Source organism: Heterodontus francisci, chromosome 7 (genome assembly GCF_036365525.1).
Source record: "Heterodontus francisci isolate sHetFra1 chromosome 7, sHetFra1.hap1, whole genome shotgun sequence".
NCBI lineage: Eukaryota > Metazoa > Chordata > Chondrichthyes > Heterodontiformes > Heterodontidae > Heterodontus > Heterodontus francisci.
The window spans coordinates 49,811,898-49,834,734 of NC_090377.1; the positions used below are offsets into that span (position 1 = coordinate 49,811,898).

Here is a 22,837-nt window from a genome sequence, read left to right on the forward strand (position 1 = left end):
CAGGATCCTTGCTCCATGAAATAGCAGCTCGAACTTTGGCACAAATTCTTGACCCGCATGGGGAGGTTAATGGATCCTGTCTTTGCAAGGCTAACGGCATCACAACTTATTGTGAAAAGAAAAGCTGAGAGTTGTGAATCACAACACGTTGCTGGTGGATTTGTGCCTTCGTGAAGAAACCATTTTAATAGTGAATATTTAAAAGATGGTGTTTCTGCAACACCACCTTTTTAAATATTCGCTGTTAAATGTTTTCTTCCCTGTGGCACAAATCCTGCAGCAATTTGTGGTGATTCGCAGCTGTCAGCTTTTCTTCCTCACAATAAAAATGATGCATTTTTTACACACTACTAACAGAGCATGTGAACTTGCCATTACTTTCCAAGCCAATTCTGGGCCAATATGATGTTAAGGTCTTGATTTCAGTTTTATTTACTGTGCAAAATCAGCATTTTGAGTAGCAATGTTTGAGATAAATGGAACAGTAATAATGTCCTTTCTGTGAAAAGATCCGTAAGTAACAAAACAATTATACATATCACACAGTGTCAGTTGTAACAGCAGATGAGCTGAGGCGGAAATTGGTGCGGGGATTGTGGGGGGGGTGGGTGGAGTCGGGTGATGTTATCTAAGTGGCAAAAAGCAGTCTTAGTGATGCACAGATATGTGGTCGGAATCTTATCTTGGTCAAATATGACACCAAGTTTGCGAACAGCCTGGTTCAGTCACACAGTTACCAGAGAGAGGGATGAAGTCAATGGTTAGGGAATGGAATTTGTGGCAGGGACTGCATACAATGGCTTCAGTCTTTGCGATATTTAGTTGGAAGAAATTTCTGGTCATCCAGTACTCAATGTTGGACATGCAGTTGGATAATTTAGAGACACTGGAGGGTTCAAAAGAGGTGGTGGTGAGATAGAGCTGGATGTCGTCAGCATACATTTGGAAACTGATGCTGTGTTTTGAATGATGTCGCCATGGGCAGCATGTAGATGAGAAATAGGAAGGAGTCAAGGTTAGATCTTTGGGGGGCCACCAGAGGTCGTCTTCTTCTTTGGCCTCCTTATCTCGAGAGACAATGGGTAAGCACCTGGAGGAGGTCAGTGGTGTGTGGAGCAGCGCCTGGAGTGGCTATAAAGGCCAATTCTAGAGTGACAGGCTCTTCCACAGGTGCTGCAGAAAAATTTGTTTGTCCGGGCTGTTACACAGTTGGCTCTCCCCTTGCACTTTTGTCTTTTTCCTGCCAACTGCTAAGTCTCTTCGACTCGCCACACTTTAGCCCCACCTTTATGGCTGCCCGCCAGCTCTGGCGAATGCTGGCAACTGACTCCCACGACCTGTGATCAATGTCACAGGACTTCATGTCGCGTTTGCAGACGTCTTTAAAGCGGAGACATGGACGGCTGGTGGGTCTGATACCAGTGGCGAGCTCGCTGTATAATGTGTCTTTGGGGATCCTGCCATGCGGCTCACATGGCCAAGCCATCTCAAGCGCCGCTGACTCAGTAGTGTGTATAAGCTGGGGATGTTGGCCGCCTCGAGGACTTCTGTGTTGGAGATACGGTCCTGCCACCTGATACCAAGTATTCTCCGGAGGCAGCGAAGATGGAATGAATTGAGACGTTGCTCTTGGCTGGCATACGTTGTCCAGGCCTCGCTGCCATAGAGCAAGGTACTGAGGACACAGGCTTGATACACTCGGACTTTTGTGTTACGTGTCAGTGCGCCATTTTCCCACACTCTCTTGGCCAGTCTGGACATAGCAGTAGAAGCCTTTCCCATGAGCTTGTTGATTTCTGCATCTAGAGACAGGTTACTGGTGATAAGTTGAGCCTAGGTAGGTGAACTCTTGAACCACTTCCAGAGCGTGGTTGCCAATATTGATGGATGGAGCATTTTTGACGTCCTGCCCCATGATGTTCGTTTTCTTGAGGCTGATGGTTCGGCCAAATTCATTGCAGGCAGCCGCAAACCTGTCAATGAGACTCTGCAGGCACTCTTCAGTATGAGACGTTAGAGCAGCATCGTCAGCAAAGAGGAGTTCCCTGATGAGGACTTTCCGTACTTTGGACTTTGCTCTTAGACGGACAAGGTTGAACAACCTGCCCCCTGATCTTGTGTAGAGGAATGGTGCAGGAATGGGGAGAAAAGCCACTGCAGATGATTCTCTAGTTACGAAACGTAAGAAAGCAACCAGAGGAGAGAAGTCCCATCTGGCTGGACGACAGTGGAGAGGCATTGGAGGAGGATGGTGTGGTCAACCATGTCAACGGCTGCAGGCTGGTTGAGAAGGATAAGGAAGGATAGTTTGCCGTTGTCACAGTCCCATAGGATGTCATTTGTGACTTTGATAAGAGCCATCTTGTACTGTGGCAGGGGCAGAAACCTGATTGGAGAGATTCGAACATGGAGTTTTGGGAAAGATGGGCATGGATTTGGGAGGCGACAAAATATTTTGGACAGGAAACGAAGTTGGAGATGGGGCGGGAGTTTGTGAGGATGGAGGTCAAGGGTTAGTTTTTTCTTGGAAGGGAGGCTGATGTTAGAAGATTTGAAGGAGAGAGGGGCAGTACTGAAGAGAGGGAACCGTTAACAATATCAGCTGACATGGCAACCAAGAAAGAAATTGGGGTTGTCAGCAGTATAGTGGGAATAGGGTCAAGGGAACAGGAGGTGGGTTTCGTAGGCAAGGGGGGCTCTGAGAGGGCATGAGAGCAGATAGAAGAGAAACTAGAAAAAGATGCGAGTTCAGGGTTAGGGCAGGTGCGAGCCTTAGAGGAAGTTGACGGGTGAGCTAGGGAAAGTGGCAGTGGCGAGGAAAAAAAGTTGTAAATGCAGATCTGAAATCAAACAAAAATCGCTAGAAATATATGTTCAATCTAACAGCAGCCGAAAAGAGAAAAGCTCAGTTAATGTTGGGGGTGTAGACATTTCACCAGAAGATTCTTGATTAAGATCTTTATCCAAAATGTTTTTTTCTTTGCAATTGCTGAAAAGACTTATTTATTTTCAGCATTTTTGTTATTGTTTTAGGTTCATCCTAATTATTTTCAGTATTTTCTGATTTTATTTCAGGTTTGTCCTAGTTTAGCTCTTATTATGAATAGTGAATATTATATACAAAAATCTCTCTTTCCCCAAACAAAAACAAATTGACATTTTCTAACCAAGCTAATGATATAAGGAGTATTATTGCTCACTGGTTCTTGTGATGAGAATGCTAAAACAGAGTACAATGTTCAGCATTGGTTTTGCTATTTTGCCATTTTTAACATTTTTTTTTCTTTTTAGTGCATTATCAGACACAAAGATTCTTGACACTATTGCTTCATACATGGTATTGCCTAATAGGTTCACCTGCCCACTGATTAATGATGTCAGTGTTTCCCAGCTAAGGTTTCCTTTACCACACGTAAGTAGCTTATGTTGATAAGTGCATGTTATGAACAGTTTTTTAGTCTCTGTACTTTGTCTATTTGGTATAGTGTGAATTTGAAGTGATTCTGAATCTTCTATAAACTACTCAAGGCATTTGGTTCTGTTACTGAACTGGCTGGGTTGCCTGGTACACCACTTCCCCCACCCCCAGCCCCTATATTCAGAATTTCATATTTTTATGGCATTGGTGTTATTTCTGAATAAGGACAATCCCTGAATGTAGTCAGGGACTTGTTAGCAAAATTGGATTTCCCACAAAGACTGAGATCATGATGTGCAATTAACCCACATCTGTTCCTTCTGATTCAGAGAGCATGCAAACATTGAGCTGCCTGCTCATTTGTGTGATAGCTATGTGCAGCCTAGTGCTAAACATGCTGTCGGGGGCTGCACATGTCAGCAGGGAGCCCAAGTTTGTGTGAGGCTAACACCACTTAAAGCTAGTCTGCACTACCTGAAGTCACCCTGCACCTCTTAAAGGGGTGGTACCTTGTGGCTGGGACAGGTGTTAGAAGAAAAGTGACTAATAATACAACAGGGGAGAGAGCTCCAAGGTTTTACAGATACAGCAATAGAGGCCTTGGTGCAGGAGGTGGACAGAAGGAGACCCTCCAGACAAACTCTCAGAAAGGCAATAGGAGCACATATTGGTTGTGCTCAATGCATGCAGTGCTACAAAAAATTCATTGATCTTACAGGTGTCAAGGTGAGTGAATTCATCTTCAAATGTCATCTCCTTACATCTGAATCACTAGCCTCACACACATTGCTCAATTCACCAAACCCCCTTCACTCAACAATCTATATCAATCGCAACTCATACCTCACATTCATAGCTACATCTCACCCAAACACTTAGCACTTAGCTGTAAGCCACACCCCGACATCTCACATCCTGCACACAGGTATGTAACCATGTCCCCCAAATGCATTGCACCACAGGACAAGGTGGTGCATAACCAGCGCCAGCAGCACCTAACTGGCAAGAAACAGACCCAGCTGCATCCCTTATCTGAACAGAGTAGATTGATGCTCACCATCACTGGAGCAGCTACAGCCGAGGCCGTGACCAGCGGCAGGGCTGAAACCATCAAAGATGATAGTACGTTCATATCTAATTCTCCTTCTTCAGTCCTATTTCCTCCTTATCCCACAATCTCTTCTGATTTACAAGCTGCGGATGGCTTAAGGATGCACCTCTTGCTTTCTCCTCTTCCCTCACCATGACCCCACCCTTGTTCCTCCCTCCTTTTCAGATACCCAAGAACTGCAACCTGGCCAGGAAGTGCTGCAGGAGCAAGATGTGGTAGAGGAAGATGAGACTGATGATGAAGAAACACCTTCCTTTGCAGCCACCAGCTCAGATACTGACACTGCGCATACTTTAGAGGATAGCTTAGAGGTGGAGCCTGTATGGTAGTGAGGCACTGGGCACTTATGGCCTGTGGGCAAAGGGAAAGGGTGGTGCAGGTGCCAGCTCATCAGAGGGTGAGGATGCACACAGGTTCTGCTGCAGAGGACTGAAATGAGGACTTTGGGGCTGTGTACAGAAAAAGGCTGCTGGGCATTCACATGGAAATGTCTGGTGCATTGGTAGGCCTGCCAAAAAGCCTGCGACCACTATTGAGGAGCATGGAGGAGTCCAGCACCAACCTTGCGCAGGACTTTGCACAGAACTTGGAGTCCATTATTTCCGGCCTGGAACTTGGTGTCCAACTTCATGAGAGCACTTGGACCCAACTACGATGCAGTGTCTGATGGCTGATGTCTCAGCTTCCATTGAAGCACAAACAGAAGCCTCTTAATGTCTGAATGCTGCAGTGAAAGCTCAGACTCAAGTCGCGGATGACTAGCTTGCTGCCATGCACGCTCAGGCTGTTATCATCGTGGATGCAGATACCAGGGCTCAATGGGGTTTGGAGGGTCTCACAGAAGTCCAGCAATCTCTACTCCAGATTACTAGGATTGCTGAGGTGCCATCCTGGGGGAGAGGCAGTGGCTCTATGCAGCTTGAACCTACCATAGTCTCAGGCTGATAGCATTCATTCTCCCACCAGTACCACTCCATCAGTTCCCTTGCTGTTGTCTGTCAGCCAGGCAACCCACAATACTGCCGCCCATGTCAGGGTGGTGCAGTCCGGAGATGGATCTTCCAGGGCTAAAGCTGCATGAGGTCGTCCTGCAAGGCCATCTGTGGTCTCCCCCACTGTAAGTCAGCAGCTTTCTGCCAGCTCTGTAGCAACCACTGGGGTAGCACTGCAAAGGAGCACTCGACTAGACAAAGGCACATGGAAAACAGGCATTAAGGCTTTAAGTTGATTTGTATGGAATACTGGATGGTTTGTTTGAGAAAGCTTGGAATGTTAGCTTTGTGGTGACTTTTATTTCAGTATTGTGTCCAAGAGGATGCTGGGATGGCCCATAACTGAGATGATAAGTTATGGCACTGTTAATGAATTAGGAATTCAGGTTGCGTTCACTGGTACTGCAGTCATAAGTGCTGATCCCAGACTGCTGGGCCAGAAAGGTGATTTTGTTGGTTGCCATCTCTTCCTACTCACTGCTTGCCATATACCTGGTGGCCAGGGCTGCTCCCTCATAATGATGAGCTTGTGCAAGATGTAGCAGACCATGATGAATCATGACATGTACTTCGGAGAGTACTGCAGGCTCCTCCAGGTGGTCCAGGCAGCAGAAGCATTGCTTAAGCACCCCAGTGATCTGCTCGATGACATTTTGTGTTGCAGCACGTCTCTCATCATATACATGCTGCCTACATATAGTGGGTTGCGCACCGGAGTCCTGATGCAGGGGGTCAGCGAATAGCCCTTGTTGCCCAGTAGCCATCCTCTGTTTCTTCTGATGGCTCAAATATTGATGGTGCAGCGAACTGGTGCAGAATAACGGCATCATGACTGCTACCAGGATACCGGGCATTAACCTGCGTGATGCTCTGGAGTATGGTTGCACAGCAGCTGCACATTGTGGGAGTGGAAACCTTTGCAGTTGTGGTCCATCTCTGAATTTAGATGGAGCACTTAAAAACAACCTGTGTGCAGTCAATGACGCCCTACACCATGGAGAAGCCACATGCTTCTCTCTGGAAAGACAGAAGGTAATGTATTCTCCTCTCATAACATACAGTGCATCAATCACCTTCCTTTATACAGCAGTGGATGACAAACTGCGAGATGTTCAAAATGTCCATTGCTCCAACCTTGAAGAAGCCCAACGCAAAGAAATTCATGGCCATGGTCACCTTCACAGCCACTGGCAATGGCACCTTCACCTTACTGTGAGGCTGCTGGTCTGCCCTGCAAGAGGTGATAGATTTTAATGAGTATCTCCTTAATGAAATGGAGACATAGCACACACTGTTCCTGGCTGAGGTTGAGGTAGGAGAAATGTTCCCTGAAGGCCCTGGATCGATATGGCCTCCTGCTGAAAACTCCTCTCCCCGCCCCCCAACTGTCTTTGAGCAGCTTGTCCTCCTCTGTTTAATTTCCTCATCATGTTACAGGCCAAAATGGCACCCATAGCATCAAAAATACAGGTACCACACAAATAAATTTTGAGGCTATTATATTTTGATGGTATCTGCCACTCAATTAGCTAAAAATGTCATTATTGCGGTTTCCAAAAACTCAAAGTAACTTTCATTATTGTCCAGGTTCTTTCACAATTGGAAATCCTAGCAATCAATTCCTTGGGCCACCTCTAACTTAACTGTCAGTTCAACTTACTGATTCTAAGTATCTGCCTAATGTGGAAACTCAGAAGAAAACACTGCATCACCAGTCTGCAAGGAATTGCAAAGCATTTCCATTACTTTTCTAGCAAAATTATATAAAATATACCTTCTAATGCAATACCATTATGACATTTCAAGCGCTCCTGTGAGTAGTGCAGAATAGGAATAAAAACCTTGCACCTTCAAAATCGTTACCAAAGTCTAACTTTGAAATATTGTCAATATATGAACTGTTGCCAAGGAGCTTTGGGTTCAAGAAACCATTCTGCAGTATTGCTTTTGATTCACAATGTGGAAACTACTTTGAGCAACTGTAATACTACTTTTCTATTCTAGGTTTCACTTTGCACAATAGAGAAAAATGAATTACTGGTGTTTAAGTGTAAACTGAGAAACAGTGTACCCAATTTGCTGCAGCAGGGATGGGTGAAAATTTGATTTGACCATTTGTAGTTCTGTGGAGTCATTTCCACATTAAGAGAAAAATAATTGCATCTGAATAATATTGTGCAGTGATGTTAGAAATCGCCTCATTGTTTTACAGGGTGTAGTGAGAATTTATCTGAACAAAGCTGCAGATTTGATAAGGAAGGATGTTTATTTTATGGGCATGGTCCAAGGGAAGTCTGATCCATATGCTCTTATTCGGGTTGGCACACAGACCTTTCGCAGCAAAACGATCAAAGGAAATTTAAATCCTGAATGGTATGAAATCTATGAGGTAAGCTTTTCTAAAACTTAGTCTTTCCTCCCCACATCCCCCAATGCCAGCCCCAACAAATTGGCATGTTTTGATAGTTCTTTATTTTTATTTTGACTCTGGAAAACCTTTGCTGCTTTTCTTTTTAGGCTGTAGTTCATGAGGCCCCTGGTCAAGATTTGGAGGTGGAACTTTTTGATGAAGACCCAGATAAGGATGACTTCCTTGGCAGGTCAGGTGTTACTCTTCACAATATATTTTTTTTCAATGTTTTCCATCTTCTCCTGAAGATGGCAAAACTTAATGATTCCAGAGGCATTGCCTCTGGTACCTTTTCTAAGTGAGAGAAGAGCTGGCCATATATATGAAATTGATAGATTTCCAGAGTGCCCCTGTGAACAGTTCCATAGCACTGTGTCTTGAGTGCCTCTCATTAATGCATTCACAGAACATCATGGGTTATTGCTGTTCTACCAATTCAAAGCATATAACATGAAGTCAATGTAAAATGAAATTTGTGCCAAAGTCTGTAGCATTAACCTGCATATACCGTGAGTTGTAATAATTTATTTTACATTTTGATTTACAGCCTCGTTATAGACCTTGGTGAAGTGATGAAAGACAGAGTTGTGGATGAGGTAAAAAGTCCAGGAACTGTAGCCATGATGGTACAATTTATATAGAATAAGATTACGTTGCTAGTTGATTGGTAGTGGATGGTGACTCTTCCATCAAGTCCTGGTATTTGGGTTTTGAAAATAGTTCCTAATAAAAACTCATATAAAATGGCACTTTTTATTAGATGAGGAGAATAGTCCTTTTAAGGATCGATTGTGATACAATCCAGTTGTGATGTTTATACATTTGTCTTGTGAATACCCTAGTGTGAGATAAGAATTCAATTTTATGATTGAAAAAGGGTGAGCAAGCCTTTTTTAATGTTATATCTGAAAAGCAACAAAAGTGTGGATCTTTTCCCTCCACATAACCAAAGTGTACTTTTAATACTTTTTTAAAAATCTAGTTTGCTTAACTTTGTGTGTATAGTCCAAGATACAGTACAGTGCTATATGTTATCTTTATTTTTGGTCTGCTTTGTGCAGAAGTATTGCAAGCGTCCATAGGATACTAAATGCTGCACACTCAAAATACTAGTTAGCTGTATTGTCAGGCAATCACTTTTGTAGCCAGGGAGGTGTATAAATTGTTTGCCAGGTGTTTTGCATTATCCTACAGCAGCTTTTGTGTGATTTATTTCTATTGTGACATTGCTCTTTCAAATGAATGCCAATAGCCAATTTTAAGCTGGTAAAATAAGTGAAATATGTGGACTAACTTGGCAGAGTGGTTAACATTAATAAATTCCTATTTAAATTCAAGATTCCTCATCAATTTTGTTTTCATAATGTTTTCCTTAGACATGTCTGTTCGATGGATAGAAATCTTTTGCTTGCAATATCTAGAGTCCTGACAAATTTTAAAAAAAGGAAGCAGAACATCATTTTCGAATCATACTGCCATTTAAAACTCTTTTTTCATGAATTATTGACACTGCATAATGTTAAAAGGAGTTAAATTTTCTTCCTTACAAGCAAAATCAGTTTCCTCAGAAACCTCCAAAAAGACACTCAAGAAACATTTACAAATGATTGTACAGATATGTCAGATCAAGGAGCAAATTATTGATCCTATGGATGGGAGTTGGTCTATCTTAATCCTGATTCATTATATGCAGTCCCTTGGTTTCGTAGCACTGTTTCCTGCTCCCATTGCCTTCTGTTACATTCAGGTGAGGAGGGGTCGAATGGCTCCCCTCTTTTCCCTCTCTTGTTTGACCACAACAGAATTTTTTTAAAAGGATATACTTGCCAGTTTACTGAGTGTTTAACTGTTTACGCGCATTGATCATAAAAGAACCAATTGGACAAGTTTTCTTGAGTTTAACCAAAGCAAGAGGTTAGCTTTATTATACTTAAATCGATCTAAGCAAAATAATAAAATACACTCCAACTTTCACACACACAAATGGACACACACACACACACACACACACACACACACACACACACACAGCTGAGGGCCACCACCCTGCCCTTGCTGCCAAACCCCTGCCCGACGAGATCCCTGTGACCTACCTTGAGTCTGGTTCCAGCGCTGCTTCTCAGTGTCTGGTCACTGCAGCTACAGCAGCAACCACCACCTACGTGGTGGCGCTGCAGAGCTTCTGGCCTCTGATTGGCCAGCAGCTCTGCAAGGCTGGGACTTCCAGTAGCAGGGTTTTAAATCGTACAGAAGGCCAGCCACTGTCCAGTTAAGTACCTGATTGTCACTAAATTCAGCAAGCCTTCCATCCAAGAGCCAATGCGGGGATCTCTGCGTCGGTTTCCACGATGTCAAGAACCTCACCGCCAGCACACAATTCCACCCATAGTGTCTCCATTTCAGTGGATTGGAATGTGGAAGGTACAGTGATGTAAATTGGGGTCGCCATCTTTAGCTACGAACTCAAGTCATCTTTAGTCTCTGTTTTTTAAAATTCAATTCGGGTTTCCAGCCGGTGGATTAAAAATCATCATTTGACATAAAGCACATTTTTGTGACACTTAACTCATTCAAACATTCTGCCTGTTGCACAGTGGTTTCCTCTGAATGACGTGGAGCATGGAAAAGTAAATTTGAAGATTGAATGGCTGTCCTTGGTCACTGATCTTGAAAAAGAACCTGTGGTATGTTTTGAACAGCATGCACATACATTGATACATTGGAGATTTCCTCTATGGGCTATGTGTAGCAAAACCATAAACATCATTATACAAAAACTATTGTGCACAGCGCACAATTATCCCTTAATTATCGCATCTTTTTATTTGTTTCATGGGATGTGGGCGTTGCTGGCCAGGCCAGCATTTATCGCCCATCTCTAATTGCCCATGGGAAGGTGGTGGTGAGCTGCCTTCTTGAATTGCAGCAGTCCATGTGGGGTCGGTACACCCACAGTGCTGTTAGTAAGGGAGTTCCAAGATTTTGAACCAGCCACAGTGAAGGAACGGCAATTATAGTTCCAAGTCAGGATGGTGTGTGGCTTGGAGGGTAACTTGCAGATTGTGGTGGTGGTCCCACGCATCTGCTGCCCTTGTCCTTCTAGGTGATAGAGGTCACGCCTTTGGAAGGTGCTGCCTGAGTAACCTTGGTGCATTGCTGCAGTGCGTCATATAGATTGTACACACTGCTGCCATTGTGCATCGGTGTTGGAGGGAGTGAATGTTTGTAGGTAGGGTGCCAATCAAGCGGGCTGCTTTGCCCTGGATGATGTCGAGCGTCTTGAGTGTTGTTGGAGCTGCACCCATCCAGGCAAGTGGAGAGTATTCCATCACACTCCTGACTTGTGCCTTGTAGATGATGACAGGCTTTGGGGAGTCAGGAGGTGAGTTACTCGCTGCAGGATTCCTAGCCTCTGACCTGCTCTTGTAGTCACAGTATTTATATGGCTACTCCAGTTCTACTTCTAATACTTTTTTCCTGTCACGCTTCCTTGAAAACACCCCTAATGTTATAAAGCAGAATATCGTCTATCTCATTGTGAGTCCAATCTGCTTCTAATCCTTAAAAACACATATAGCCCAGAGGAAATCTTCCCCAATATTATAAGAGCACTGCATGATTTGTAAATACTGTAAGAAAATTGTCAATTTTAAGTAAATGTTAAAATCATAATTAAATTACAAAGTGTGATAGATTGGATCAAAATTGAACAATGCCAATATGCTTTCATGGTTTCAAATCTGCATGTTAAAGGAATAAGGCCATAAAGTCATGTGAAAAAGAAAAATGCTACTTTGTTCCTCTAATTTACAGGAACACACAATGAGGCAAGCTCTTCCAGGCCAATCAAATGCAATACTGGTTGTTTATCTGGATAGTGCATACCAGCTGCCTGTAAGTAAACAATAATATATATTTACTGAAATTTGACTAATTTGTGGAATAATTTAATTCAGGTCCTGAAATAGTCATTTAACAATAAAATAATTACTGGAGAACTAGTTCTTACAAGTGATCAGAGTACCTTCCATAATAAAGAAGTAATGTCACCTCGGGATTAATGACCGTAATATGCAATGTATAATTGAATGTAAATAGGTAATCACCATCAGTAAGAACCACAGCTAAACTATATTAAAACAGATTTTGCTGAAAAAATAACCATGTCTGAATGATGCATGCAATTATTAATGTGCAAATTGACCACCAACATTTGGCGAGGAAGTGATGCACTGTGAATTGCGAATCACCATGGTTTGCGCTACTCAATTAGCTTCATGAAGTTGCTGTCTTTGTACACTAATTGTCCATTAAAGTTGCCACAGAAACCTAGTGATGATCATCATAAGTACCCTTTAACAATGTGTTCATTGTTAATGACTGTTAATGGACGTCTCTTGCCCAAAAAGTAAACCATTATAAGTTTGGAATCTCATTCCTTCTGATTATGGATTATTCTAGGAAATTTTAAATTCTTAGGTTTCTACCCCTTTTTTTTCTCTCGCTCTCAATCCAATCTTTCTTTCCCTGTTGTATCTCTTTCTGTAACTGATTTGATATTGAATTCCCCGTCCTCCTCAGTCTATTCCGTCTTTCCTCTGATTATTTCTTAATGCTTTAATCTCAGTGGTTCAGCTTTGAGCGAACGAGCTGGTGGTCTGTATGACTTTCAGCACTGGGCATGACTTTAGTATGCAGGACGTCCTTTAGGTGCCACATCGATCATCGCCATTGGGAACCACAGGCCTTAGATCATGATGCCAGGAAATGCTACGTCAGGGAGGGCTACAGACACCTTTGAGACTGAGGGAAGAACCAGCATGAAAGAGAAAAGGAGAAGGATAGATCCATTTGCCCCCAGCAGCGACTACACCTTCACTTGCACCCGCTGTGGGAGAATCTGCCGGTCACAGATAGGCCTGACTAGCCACCAGCGGGCCTGCAACCGATGAATACAACCAAAATCTTGGTCTGCAAAGAAATGCCAAGATCAAGAGATCAATCTCAGTGGTTAAGGAGATACACTGCTTGTCCCGTTATTCGCCAAGGTCCCAGATGCCCCATTGCCCTCACTGTGTCATTATCCACTCGCATAAATTTTTCAAACTGCAAGTCTAACTGGGGCCACTCCAACAAAATCTAGCCCAATATTTTACAAAGGAAAACTTGAAAGTAATGAACTAAAAGGAAGTAACTGGGAAAAGATTGTTGAAAGTTGTCTCTATTAAGGAAAACAGAACGTTTTTTAAAACTGTAAAGTTCAGTGTGTAAGGAAAGTACCTGCAAAATAAATTAATGTAAGTTAATCAAACATTCTGCAAAATCAGTGAATGTCAATTATGATGAGAATGAAAAACAACACATTTTACATACCTCTAGGGAAAAGAAAGAGGAGTATGCTGGGAAGAATATGTAAATTGATTAAAAAATGTCCTCAAGATGCTTATAGATGAGAAAGGCCATTCAGGCCATCTTAATTCACTCATCCAGAAGAATCCTATCCCCCTCCCCAGCCATTGCTACATCGAGTTGTTTCTTAAATTATTCTAGGGCTTTCTCCTCCACCCAGACATCTTTTCCAAATGTTACTCATTCTCTGCATAAGAAAGAACCATCTGATATTAGTCCAGAAATTACATTTGACAAGTCTTAACCTGTGTCTCCTTGTCCTATCCTTTTTGTTTAAATTAAAGTAGCATTGCAGATTAACCTTTTCCATATCAGTTACTATCTTCTATACATCTATAAAGTTAGCTCGCTGCTGCTTTTCTATGATGAAAAAGGCCAAGTCTCCAATTTTCCTCATAACTTAAAACCCTGACACTTGGGATGAGTCTGTGGCATTTTTGTGTACTGTTGTAAATTATTGTTCAGTTCCTCAAATCATTTGTAAAACATAATCTAACTGGAAACTTGTATAAATGTATAACAAAAGTAATTTATTTTTCTCCAAGAGAAATCAGTTTGAATATACCAACCATGAGTACAGTGTGAAGAAAAAGAACAAACCAAACTACATCAAGGTAATTTTGCGGTATTACATCAAATATAATGCATAATATTAAACCCAAAATCATTAGTTCAATCTAAGGATCTATTAAAAACTTACAAAGCAGTGCTGACAGTGTCAGGACACCCACCCCCAGTGCTTTCAGACCATTGGCATTTCCCCTCTCACAGCTGAAGGATCCCAGGAATACACTAATGAGTCATACCCCACATTGCATCCCTCTGTTCTGCCAAATCCCACTTTCTCCCTTCCATAGCCCTCCCAAATTGCAGGACATCTCTTCATGCTGCCAAAGTCCAGGACTCGACTCAACTGCTGCCAAATTCCAGGACCCCTATTCCACTACTCCCAAGTACCATCCCAAACTGCTTTCGAAACCTAGAGCTGTTGACCTCTGGAGCTACTAAATCCCATGATGTCTCTTTAGAACTGCTAAACACCAGGTACTTGCTTCCAACCTGGTACATTTTGCGCACCAACTTGCCATATATCCTTAGAGAACAGACATTTATTTAAAGCTGAGAATCTGCCAAGGCTCTTGGGAGACAAGAGTTAACCATTATATCAGTGACAATGGACTTCACTGAGAAACCCCTAAATAACCAAGGAGTGCTTTGAGCTGAAGCTTGAATATCTGTTTTCTGCATGTGCCACCTCAACCTGCAAGAAAGTGTGCAATCCAGTTTTGGAACAATGAAAGACTAAATGCAAAAGGGAAATGTTTCTTTTTATAATGACTTGAAATGGTACATTGTTGCAGGTGTTGTAGTTCCCAGCTTTAGGTCCCTTCATACCTAGTTGCAGTGAGGAAGAGGTTCTCTGCAGGTGGTCCATCAATGACAGCACAAACCTGATTGAGTGCATTGACTAATTTCCCTCCATACAGTAATAGAGTGGGATGCAGCCTCAGATAGGGTCACATACTATGTTGCACCCCCTGGAGCAGCATCTCCAGCTCTTCAGCATAAAAGGAACAGTGTTATTGTGAACAATTGGTCTCCTAGCCACCACATTCCACTGCTGCTGCCTCCCAGTATTTTCTGCTCCCTAGCGAACTATGCTATAAGCCAACCTCTCTGGATAAACTTTTCCTGTGCTAGAAACCTTTTTAAATTAGGGGAAAGGACCTTTGCTGGAAATCTGTGCTCAGCTCGCATGACCATTGCTGAATCTCCCACCATCAACATCCTGGGGGTTACCATTGACACAAAACTTAACTGGACCAGCCATATGAATACTGTGACTACAAGAGCAGGTCAGAGGTTGTGAATTCTGCAGTGATTAACTCACCTCCTGACGCTCCAAAGCCTGTCCATGTCCACAAGGGACAAGTCAGCAGTGTGATGGGCATATTATGTTTGTTTAAAATACAAGAATATGTGTCATTTATAAGTGAACAAAAATTAATTTCATAATCTTTGGAGGCAAAAACTAAGTTAATAACATCACAACTTAAAGGTTATGAAGTCAAAAACAATAATATCAAAATAAGTCTAGTTCTTACGAGCTGGGTAATAAGTAGCAGTTAGTCATTGTTTATTTAATATAAAGTCCATCATTGTTCATACAAATGTATCAGCATGTTTACAATGAAGGATTACATTGTTTTAACATTCACAGTCAATAAAGAGGGCCAGCTTGGAACCTAGCTGCTCTGTTCAGCTTGGTGTAGGAAACAACATTCAAGAAAGCAAGGTAAGAGTAGTGCATATAACTGTCCTATAGGATAATGTAAATTGCATGAGTTTGAACTTCTCAATACATTTTTAGTGCATTAAAACTTTATAGAATCACTTTTACCTTGGATACAATGAGGGTGATCTACGAATTCCACCCAAAATTTGAGCAAAATCGCCAGACAGGCCAGGCCACCCATCCAAAACTGGTGACGAGAGGCCTGAACCAGAAATAGTTCATGCCTCACTGAAATGCTGCTAGCGAGCTGTGTGCATCAAATGGTTGTAGTTAGCCGGTTGTAAATGGGCAGGAAATCAGCCAACTCTCACAATGAGTCAGATGACAAGTTTGATCAGAGGCGGGAGAGAGAGAACCCAGGGGATCTCAGCACTCCTGTTCCTCCCAACCCCACTGTTACGACCAACCGCTTCAGTCAAAGCCCCCAATCAAAATATACAATTCTGAATGTGGTGGGAGAAACGTACTGTTAATTCAATCCCGTCCCTCCACAGATCGCCTGACATATAATTTTAAACTTTCCAAATTAAAGAAACACCCAGCCAAATTGTACCATCTATTACCCCCAAATGAGGCTAACCAAATCAGGTGTCTTTAAATCAATAAATTAACTGTTTAATTGGAAAAACTAAATTCTTAAACACTACTAAGACATAAACAACATTTAAAATAGAAAAAAAGAGTCCTTGCAAATTTACAGTCCAATGTTGCTTGAAATCCTCACAGCCGTACAATGAGGAAAAAAGGTTCTTCAATAGTAGAACAGTCCATAGTCTAATTCCTACAGTAAGTGATATTTTCCTTCTCCAGCGATGAATTTCAACAAATAACTGCTTGCATACAGTTTTTAAATTTGGCTTTAGAATTTTTGAGGGATAAAAGATTGTCACAGTCTAACTTCCCTTCCTTCAGTTTAAATTATCAGAAATCTCTGTTTAGGCTTGACTTTTTTAGAATTTTGAGAGATAATAAATAAACAGACTAAATTCTCTTCCTTCAGTTGAATGGTCTGAGGTGCTAACACAGCTTTCTGTCTTGTGTCTCCTGTAAGAACAGACTGTTTGCACTATAAGCCAGTTCAAAATTGAATTGTAACAAATGTATCTCTCGATGCTCAGTCCAAGTGGCTGTATCGAAGGCAACGAGAATGCACTTTTTGACTCAGTCTTTAGAGCTTGCTGCCTTAAAACAGTACAGCTCTTTTTCCAGCCTTAAAGGCACACCACATTCTTCCCGGAAAAAAAGCTACAGGATCAGAACACCACAATAATATCTTTGGCTGTTTTTTGAACAGTCACCAGCGGATCCCTTTAAGTCTGCTGGTTATACTTCTCAACACTGCATAACAAATGTATCGACCAGCATAGGAAAATCAGTATGCATATTTAAGCAAGCTTCTGGAAAGAGATAGGCCTTGATGTCCAAATGGCCCACAAAGTGACTCATATTGCTCTGCGATTTTCAACTGCCAGTTGACTTTGAGAGACAATTTGTTTTGCTATCAAAAATCAGTTGTTTTGGTGGTGCCCTAAAGTTTAAAGTCATTGGGGGAGAAATTTGCTCACTTAATTCCACTTCTAGCAGTGCTACACAGACTTGTGTCAATTCCCTAGGGGCACACAGCTCATTGAATAACTCACAGATAGCGAGCGACCTGTGGTGCTACCTACTCCTGTGAATTGAGCTAAGTCTGCGTTGCCCCACTAGAAGCAGTGCGACATGAATGAATTTCTCCTCCATTGTGCAGATCTGGGAGGCAGCTTGATTATCACCACTTACAGCAACTTATCACCATAATGCTACAATTTGGGAAATAAAATGGAAAACTGAAATGCAAGTGCACATCTGTAGGATGTGTAAACACCGTGCTTTGAGGAAGTTCAGAAATTGTGATGAAATGTCAAATAATTTAGGCATGCGTCAGACTTTTAAAACCTGATTATTTCAAAGATTGTGGGAGACTTGTATTTGTTTAAATACATCACCAATAGACCATTTCTTCTCAAGAAGGGAATACCACCTTTGCCAACAATAAATTCCTGACCCCAGTTAGCATTTGAATTAAATAAATCAGTTAACTAATTTCCACAAGCTATTAGCATCGTAAAGGACAGTACACCTAACGAGCAATTTTTGATTCACAGATTTGCTACAATACCAGTTCACCAATCTGGGAACAAGCATTTGTATTCTTCATCAAAAATGTTCATTCCGAGCAGCTAAGCATGGAGGTAAAGTGCAATATTATATATAAAGCTGTTATCAATAATTGGGGTGGAATAAAACAGTGACAGTATTGTACAGAATAAATTCAGGCTTATTTTCAATACCAACAAGCATGAAGAAGTGCAGATTTTGAAAGCACTTTAGGAAGACTCCCAAACATGTAAATGTAGCAGTTGGTCCACTCAGACTTACTAAGGCCCTAGTTTGGTGGGCAGGTAGCTTGAGCACATTTCTGGCCTGGAGTGCGCCACCCACCATATGAGGAAAGGACAAACAGGAGGTGGCCTTTACCCATGCATGTAACAGGTGTTAGGCCCTTTCCTAAATGCAAGTAAGGGGCCTAACTCCTTTTTTAGGTCCCCTTCTGTCAGATCCGTTTGTCCTGAGACCCTCCGAGAAACCAGCCCCAAGGATCACATTACCTGAATGTGGAGTCAAGAGAAACGAGAGTGCACCACCCAACCCTACACTCAAGGCCCTATCACTGGTCCTGAACCCCCACTTCCATTGCCACTTCTCCTGGCATCAGTCTCTCCCCTTTTCTCTACGCATATCCCCGTCCCCGACAACATTTACTGAGGGCTGCAACAGCCCAAATTTAGGAGTCCTCTTCTCTGGCTGGTTCCATGCTTCACTGGTAATATTGAAATGAGGCCCAAGGCCCAGTAGCTGGAGAGCCAGAATGAGTGCAGTGGGTGTGAACCACACTTTCCCATGCACCCAAAAATGGTTTTGGGCCAATTTCTAGGCTGTACAATGTGATGTATAAATATCTGCCTATGAAAGATTACTCTGACTGGGATTGCATGAAATGTAGCTGGGCTTAGTTACTGAATCAGCTCAGCCTGCTCCGTTTAGAAGTTGGGCGGCACAGTGGCGCAGTGGTTAGCACCGCAGCCTCACAGCTCCAGCGACCTGGGTTCAATTCTGGGTACTGCCTGTGTGGAGTTTGCAAGTTCTCCCTGTGTCTGCGTGGGTTTTCGCCGGGTGCTCCGGTTTCCTCCCACATGCCAAAGACTTGCAGGTTGGTAGGTAAATTGGCTATTGTAAATTGCCCCTAGTATAGGTAGGTGATCGGGGAATATAGGGACAGATGGGGATGTGGTAGGAATATGGGATTAGTGTAGGATTAGTATAAATGGGTGGTTGATGGTCGGCACAGACTTGGTGGGCCGAAGGGCCTGTTTCAGTGCTGTATCTCTAAATAAAAAATAAAAATTAGGCAGTAGAAAATTTCTTAATATTAAATTGCAACTTGACTGGCTTTAGGTGTGTTACTGCAGACAAATTTTATATATGTTTTTCCTTCATTAAACATTGAAGATTCACATGCTCAGAACTACCAATATTTATAGATTCTTAGTCAAAGTTAATATAAAGGACTAACGAAAAAGGACATATATCTCACCATGCCCTTTCCTTGCACAAATCATGCAAAATTTGCCTTTTTAATGGACCATTTTAAAATTCTTACTGAAACTGCAACAATAGATTTTGTCACTAACTTCAAAGGTAACACCTGAAATCCAGCCACCTAACTTGTAATGTTCATCTATGTCCAATGATTATTGTAGGCCAGAGAGCTCCAGAATACCATTCTAGTTCTTGAGCAAAAGTAGGTCTGTACAATCCAAAGTTGCTTTTGCTAGTATTACGACCAGGTGAGGAAGGGGTCTTAGGCTCCCCTTTCGCCCTTTCTCTGGGTTGACCGCAACAGAATTTATCCTTTTTTCTCAGTGATGAAACTTACCACCCCAGTGAGCGCTTGCTCCTGTTCCTCTAATAAATAATTGCCAAAGAACCAATCAGACAGGTTTTCTTGAGTTTAAACAAGAAAGATACAAGTTTATTATCCTTAACACTCTAAACCAGTTAAAATTACTAAAATATGCTACGCATTCACACCCACATTCACACGAGAGACACACACACATATAGATTACAGAGGAAAAATAGAGTTGAGTGGTTGGAGTAGAGTCTGAAATAAATGGAATTTAAATACAGTTCATCAGTCCCAGAATCCTTAGTTGAAATTATAGTCCTGAAGTCCTCCCTGGGCCACGTGCACAGTGCAGGCTTGCTTCTCAGGCTCCGGAAGGCAGAAGAGGAGGTTTGGTCCTCGTACCCCTAGTTGTTGGTTGTGGTGGTCTTGGCTTTACCAGCTGCTGTAATAAGCTGGGGATGAGCATCTTAATAAGCATATGGTTGTCAGGGAAGCTTGGTGTCTGCAGATTTCCATAGTTGTCTAGGGCGAGTTCTCCTGCAAGCACAAGCTTTAACCCCTCAGCTGCTGTTTCTGCAACATGTGGTTCTAACCCTTCAGGTTCCAATACCTTAGCTGTTTCTCTCCCTATGGTGGTATTGGGTGATAAATTGGTTTTAAGCCCCTGTGAGGTGTCTGGGATTTCCTCCAGGCGCCTGTTCTTGCTGGAATCTGAAGTGAAGGGTTGAGGGAACGGCAGGATTGGCAGCTCAATATTCCAGGATATAGAATCTTCAGGCATGATGGGGGGGGGTGTAAAAGAGGAGGTGGCATTGCACTATTGATCAAGGAGTCAATTACTGCAGTAAAGAGAGATGATATCTTAGAAGGTTCTTCAAATGAGGCCATATGTGTAGAACTTAAAAACAAAAAGGGGCAATCACTTGGCTGGGAGTGTACTACAGGCCTCCAAATAGTCAGAGAGATAGAAGAACAGATATGCAGGCAAATCTCAGAGAGGTGTAAAAATAATAGGGTAATAATAGTAGGGGATTTCAACTTCCATGATATTAAGTGGGATAGTCTTAGTGCAAAAGGCTTAAAGGGGGTGGAATTCTTAAAGTGCATACAGGAGAGCTTTTTGAGCCAGCATGTACAAAGTCCTACAAGAGAAGGGGCAGTACTGGACCTAATCCTAGGGAATGGAGCCAGACAAGTGGTAGAAGTGTCAGTGGGGAAACATTGTGGGGATATTGACCATAACGCTATAAGATTTAAGGTCATTATGGAAAAGGACAAAGATGGACCGAAAATAAAGGCATTGAATTGGGGGAAGGCCGATTTCAATATGATAAAACAGGATCTGGCCAAAGTGGACTGGGAGCTGCTACTTGTAGGAAAGTCTACATCAGACCAGTGGGAGTCATTCAAAAAGGACATAGTTAGAGTTCAGGGCCAACATGTTCCTGTAAAGTTGAAGGGTAGGACCAACAAGTCCAGGGAACCCTAGATGTCAAGGGATATAGAGGATTGGATAAGGAAAGAAAAAGGAGTCTCATGGCAGATTCAGAGGGCTGAAAACAGCAGAGGTTCTACAGGAGTATAGAAAGTGTAGGGGAGTACTTAAAAAAAAAAAAATTAATTAGGAGAGTGAAAGGGGGGCATGAAGAAACACTGGCAGGCAAGATAAAGGAAAATCCCATGGCATTTTATAAGTATATTAAGGGCAAGAGGATAACCAGGGTAGGCCCATTAGGGACCAAAGTGGCAATCTGTGGAGCTGGAGAACATAGGTGAGGTTTTAAATGATTACTTTTCATCTGTGTTCACTATGGAGAAGGACAATATAGGTGTAGAGATCAGGGATGGGGATTGTGATATACTCGAACAAATTAGCATTGAAAGGGAGGAGGTATTAGCAGTGAAAAGCGGACTTAAAAGTGGATAAATCCCTAGGCCCAGATGAGATGTATCCCAGGTTGTTGTGTGAGGCAAGGGAGGAGATAGCAGGGGCTATCTGGCCATTAGAGAGGTGCCAGAGGACTGGAGGACAGTGAATGTGGTACCATTATTCAAGAAGGGTAACAGGGATAAACCAGTAATTACAGGCCGGTTAGTCTAACATGAATGGTAGGGAAACTATTGGAAAAAGTTCTGAGGGACAGGATTAATCTCCACTTGGAGAAGCAGTGATTAATCAAGGATAGTCAGCATGACTTTGACAGGGGGAGATCATGTCTAACTAACTTGATTGAATTTTTTGAGGAGGTGACTAGATGTGCAGATGAGGGTAAAGCCGTTAATGTAGTCTACATGGACCTCAGTAAGGCTTTTGATAAGGTCCCGCATGGGAGATTGGTTGAGAAGGTAGGAGCCCATGGGATCTAGGGCAATTTGGCAAATTGGATCCAAAATTGGCTTAGTGGCAGGAGGCAGAGGGTGATGGTTGAGGGTTGTTTTTGTAATTGGAAGCCTGTGACCAGTGGTGTACCACAGGGATCGGTGCTGGGACCCTTGATGTTTGTAGTGTATATTAATGATTTAGACGTGAATATAGGAGGTATGATCGGTAAGTTCGCAGATGATACGAAAATTGGTGGTGTCGTAAATAGTGAGGAGGAAAGCCTTAGATCACAGGACATTATAGATGGGCTGGTAAGATGGGCAAAGCGGTGGCAAATGGAATTTAATCCTGAGAAGTGTGAGGTGATGCATTTTGGGAGGACTAACCAGGCAAGGGAATATACAATGGGTGGTAGGGCCCTAGGAAATACAGAGGGTCAGAGGGACCTTGGTGTACTTGTCCACAGATCACTGAAGGCAGAAGCACAGGTAGGTTAAGGTGGTTAGGAAGGCATATGGGATCTTGCCTTTATTCGCCGAGGCATAGAATATATGAGCAGGGAGGTTATGATGGCGCTGTATAAAATGCTAGTTAGGCCACAGTTAGAATACTGTGTACAGTTCTGGGCTCCACATATAGGAAGGATGTGATTGCACTGGAGAGGGTGCAGAGGAGATTCACCAGGATGTTGCCTGGGCTGGAGCATTTCAGCGATGAGGAGAGACTGGATAGGCTAGGGTTGTTTTCTTTAGAGCAGAGAAGGTTGAGGGAGGTCCTGATTGAGGTATACAAAATTATGAGGGGCATAGATAGGGTAGATAGGAAGAAACTTTTTTCCCTTAGCAGAGGTGTCAATAATCAGGGGGTATAGCTTTAAGGTAAGGGGCAGGAGGTTTAGAGGGGATTTGAGGAAAATCTTTTTCAACCAG

The 22,837-nt window shown here is 42.6% G+C and overlaps 1 protein-coding gene across 1 annotated transcript in view; it reads left to right on the plus strand.

The window, feature by feature from the left end:
• The window catches only part of LOC137371967 (extended synaptotagmin-3-like), a 145,886-nt gene that overhangs the window by 106,663 nt on the left and 16,386 nt on the right, over positions 1-22,837 (plus strand). The window contains exons 8-16 of the mRNA XM_068035144.1: positions 3,292-3,412; positions 7,734-7,910; positions 8,039-8,121; positions 8,479-8,527; positions 10,526-10,615; positions 11,745-11,825; positions 13,886-13,954; positions 15,562-15,636; positions 17,781-17,867. Of these exons, the coding sequence (XP_067891245.1) occupies positions 3,292-3,412; positions 7,734-7,910; positions 8,039-8,121; positions 8,479-8,527; positions 10,526-10,615; positions 11,745-11,825; positions 13,886-13,954; positions 15,562-15,636; positions 17,781-17,867 (832 nt within the window). The remainder of the gene's footprint in view (positions 1-3,291; positions 3,413-7,733; positions 7,911-8,038; positions 8,122-8,478; positions 8,528-10,525; positions 10,616-11,744; positions 11,826-13,885; positions 13,955-15,561; positions 15,637-17,780; positions 17,868-22,837) is intronic.